Source organism: Sorex fumeus, unplaced genomic scaffold, assembly GCF_029834395.1.
Source record: "Sorex fumeus unplaced genomic scaffold, SorFum_2.1 ptg000055l, whole genome shotgun sequence".
Taxonomy (NCBI): Eukaryota; Metazoa; Chordata; class Mammalia; order Eulipotyphla; family Soricidae; genus Sorex; species Sorex fumeus.
In genome coordinates, this window is record NW_026606112.1 from 5,790,816 (window position 1) to 5,795,213 (window position 4,398).

At 41.2% G+C, this 4,398-nt stretch overlaps 1 protein-coding gene across 1 annotated transcript; it reads right to left on the reverse strand.

Moving 5' to 3' along the window:
• Positions 1-2,875: 2,875 nt before the first annotated feature.
• Positions 2,876-3,959, reverse strand: LOC130033985 (60S acidic ribosomal protein P0-like). The gene has a single exon (XM_056125579.1). It carries the CDS (start codon positions 3,890-3,892, stop codon positions 2,885-2,887), a length of 1,008 nt encoding a protein of 335 aa, XP_055981554.1. The 5' UTR covers positions 3,893-3,959; the 3' UTR covers positions 2,876-2,884.
• Positions 3,960-4,398: the final 439 nt, after the last annotated feature.

A 4,398-nucleotide genomic window follows, 5' to 3' on the forward strand; every position in this document is an offset into this window, starting at 1 on the left:
ATGATTCTTTGTTCCTGGTAGTTGTGGTTAGCACACAATTGGTAGTTGTTATTACCAATGATAGGATTTTTTTAACCTTTTTTTTTCTTTTTGGATCATACCCGGTGATGCACAGGGGTTAGTCCTGGCTCGTGCACTCAGCACTCAGGAAATACTCCTTGTGGTGCTGGAGTATGAACCAGATGCTGGTTCATATGAGATGCTGGGAATTGAACTCGGGTCAGCTGCGTGCAAGGCAAATGCCCTACCTGCTGTGCTATCATTCCAGCCCCCATGGATTTTTATCCTGGAGTGGCACCCAGCAGTGCTTGGGAGCTCCTCCCAGAGCTGCGTTGCTCTTGGACATGTTGGGTTGAGGGTTAGGGGGTGGACACCATTCTCAGATTGCTACATGAAGAGCATGTGCTCTAGCCATTTTATCCACATTCCCAGGCCCTGCATGTCCATTCTTTTAAAGACTAAATAGTATTAATTGCAGATATGTGTCAATTTTTAGACTCATTCATTGATGAGCACTTATTTTGTTTCCATACCTAAGGATTTTTTTTTATTTTTGTATCCTAGAAATATTTCTGTATTTCAAACATATTTTAATATGTTTGACATTTCTGTACCATATTGTGAGCAATGCTGCAAAAAAACATGGGCATGTAGATATCACTTTGAGACAGTACTTTTATTTCCTTTGGATATATACCCAGAAATGGGATTACTGGATCAGATGGTAGTACTATTTTTAATTTCTTCAGAAATTTCCATACTGTTTTATATAACAGCTGTACCATTTACATTACACCAAGAGTGTAAGAGGGTTCCAGTTTCCACACATTCTTGACAAATCTTTTTAGATTATTTTTCCCCAGAGACTAGCCATCCTAAAAGGTGTGAAATAATGTTTAATTGTGGTTTTGATTTCCATTTCCTACTTACTTAATCAGTGATGCTGAGCCCCTTTTCACAGGTATGTTGGTCATGTTCTTCGTCCATTTTTTAAATCGAGTTATATATGTTTTGCTGTTTGACAGTTTTTGATATTTTGCCATGATCTTTATGAATTTCTTAAATATTTTGAATATATTTTACTTATTATATATGTTCTGCAAATTTCTTTCTTATAGCCACTTTCCCACACTAAACCCCATAGAATTGGTTACCTTTGACCTCCATCCAGAGGGAGTTGCAGCAGAGAATGAGACAAACATATGAGGAGACAAACAAACACATGTGAGCTGTTGAAGCTTTAGGGTAATCTGGGTAGTCATGAATGAGCACACAGGTTGGCCATTTATTCAGCACGATACGTGAGTTATTATTTAAATGGACAGAGACATTAAGAACAATTAGTCAGCACATCAAAATTCAATGGGTACATTAAGAGCAGAGACTGGGATATTTTATGCAGATAAACATCAGGCACCCCTAAAGTACAGAGGGAAGAAAGATGTGAGAATTTCCTATTCTGTTTTTGCCTGTGTTGCCTTCTCTCTAAAAGACCAGAAACTGTTCTTTTCTGGGCAAGTTTTTCTGCTCCTTTATATTCTAAGACCAACACTGTCTTGCCAGGGGACCATCCCAATCTTGAGATTGGGTTTTTGTTTAGAGGGATGATCTCCCACACTTTCTATAGGTTACCTTTTGTGTTACATCCTTTGTTACAAATACTACTGCACATCCTCAAGTGAATGAGGAGAAGACAATAGTGAGATAAGTGTTCTTGTTTATGTAATTTTTTTGTTTTCCAGAAGTCAGTAGACACCCAGATGAAGTGTCAGATCCTGTTTGTTTTAAGTATCCTTTGGTGATTACAGCCATTAAAAATAGTCATGACAAGAAGGCTTTTGGAATAGACTTGAGTATCAGAGTAAAGATGAGAACGGTAATAATGGAAATAATTAAGCTATAAAGAGGAATAATGAGCCTTCGAGAATTTTCATATTTCAAGCATTTCATAGAATTTCTCCCAAAGAAATCTAGAACCTTATTGAATGCAAGCAAATAACTTATTGTTTCCAAACACTGACAGACCCACAATTGAACTAGAAATCCAGTGAACATTGATGGACTCCCTTTCTTGGTAAATTGACCAAAAAAATATAATCAGTAATGAAAAAACTGATTTTATTTATAGGATGGTCCTACTAGACAGTTTTATTTATTTATTTATTTTTGCTTTTTTGGTCACACCCCGTGATGCACAGAGGTTACTCCTGGCTCTGCACTCAGGAATTACCCCTAGCAGTGCTCAGGGGACCATATGGGATGCTGGGAATCGAACTCAGGTTGACCACGGGCAAGACAAACGCCCTACCCGCTGTGCTATCACTTCAACCCCATTAGAAAATCTAAAAATTTAAAAATTTGTTAAAAAAATATTTTATTTATTTTTAAATAGAACCAGAAATATTCCCTTATTTTTTAAAATTTTACTGAAAGACTGGAAGTTGTGGTAAGATGGGAGGAGAAGGATTTACATAAATAGGCCTTACCTATTTCATGTAAACTCCATAATACACTAGCACAGATTTTTTTGAAAAGTTTTATTAATGACAGGTAAGGTATGAGTACCATAATGATATCCAAATATAAAATAAAATTTAGTGCAATATATCTTAGATTCCAGAAATCTTGCTTATGTAAATGAGGAGCATTTTATTGAATTGTATTACAGGGTTTTATTTTCCTTGTTTACATAGGTAAAATCATATAGTAGCTGCAAATTGGCTCTTACTGATTTATTTTCTGTTCTTTCTATTGGCCATTTCTTAGTTTTGTTGGAGCAAATAATATAAAGTAGATTTATATTATAATTTTTTTTTCTTTAGAGAAGTAAGCCTTTATTTCTGTTTCACAAATGAAGCTGGCTTCTTTTGGTTGCTTTTGGTGATTAGTCAAAGAGACCAAATCCCAAGTCCTCGTCCGACTCCTCCGACTCCTCCTTGGCTGCAGCCTTGGCGGGGGCTGCGGCTGCAGCAGGAGCAGCAGTGGTGGCCGCAGCCACGGGGGCAGCGGTCACAAAGGCAGATGGATCAGCCAGGAAGGCCTTGACCTTTTCAGCAAGGGGGAAGGAGTGCTCAGTCTCCACAGACAAAGCCAGGACACGCTTGTACCCATTGATGATGGAATGAGGCACTGAGGCAACAGTTGGGTAACCAATCTGCAGACAGACACTGGCCACATTCCGGACTCCCTCCAGGAAGCGGGAGTGCAGAGTCTGCTCTGTGATGTCCAGCACTTCGGGGTTGTAGATGCTGCCATTGTCAAACACCTGCTGGATGATGAGCCCGAAGGAGAAGGGCGAGATGTTGAGCATGTTCAGCAGCGTGGCTTCGCTGGCGCCCACCTTGTCTCCGGTCTTGATCAGCTGCACGTCACTCAGGATTTCAATGGTGCCCCTGGAGATTTTGGTGGTGATGCCCAAAGCCTGGAAGAAGGAGGTCTTCTCAGGCCCCAGACCTGTATTTTGGGCTGGCACAGTGACCTCACAGGGGGCAATGGCTCCCGCACGGGCAGCAGCTGGCACCTTATTGGCCAGCAGCATGTCCCTGATCTCAGTAAGGTCCTCCTTGGTGAACACAAAGCCCACATTTCCACGGATATGCGGCAGCAACTTCTCCAGCGCGGGGCTGTTCTCCAGGTGCCCGCGGATGGCCTTGCGCATCATGGTGTTCTTGCCCATCAGCACCACCGCTTTCCCCCGGAGGGACATGCGGATCTGCTGCATCTGCCTGGAGCCCACATTGATAAAGCATTTGGGGTAATCATCCAGAAGTTGGAGCCCACGATCATCCATCTGCCTGGAGCCCACGATGAAGCATTTGGGGTAATCATCCAGAAGTTGGATGATCTTTAGGAAGTAGCTGGATTTCCAGGTCGCCCTGTCTTCCCTGGGCATCAAGGCGGTGCATCAAGGATTGCCACACGGGGTTTAAAGACGATGTCGCGCTCACGAGGATGCCCGGCGAGAGCTATATTATAATTTTGTTATAAAATAAATTTGTTATTTGCCTAAGAGGGCAGATTGGGGATGGGAAGGAAAATGGGAACATTGGTGAAGGGAAGGTCACACTGGTGGTATTGGAACTATAAATGTCTGATTTACAAAGTTGTATAATGAACAACTTTGTAAATCAGTGTTTTTAATAAAAATAAAATTTAAAAAAAAGATGGGAGCAGTTGAAATTAATTATACAGAGACACATTTGGAGAGGAAGAAGTGGGAAAATTATGCAGGGGGCATATGGGCTTTGATAACACCGTCAGTCAACTTCCCCCCACTTCTCAAGCGTCAGACCCACCTTATATTTGGGAACAACAGAAATCCGACTGTTTAGTGCATGGAAATGAATGTTTGAATGCAATGCATCAGACAGCAGAGGCTGCTTTTTGGAGCAATGCTGA

Coding starts and splice junctions, on each gene's coding strand:
- LOC130033985 (XM_056125579.1), bottom strand. CDS start 3,892: ATGCCCAGGGAAGACAGGGCGACCTGGAAATCCAGCTACTTCCTAAAG.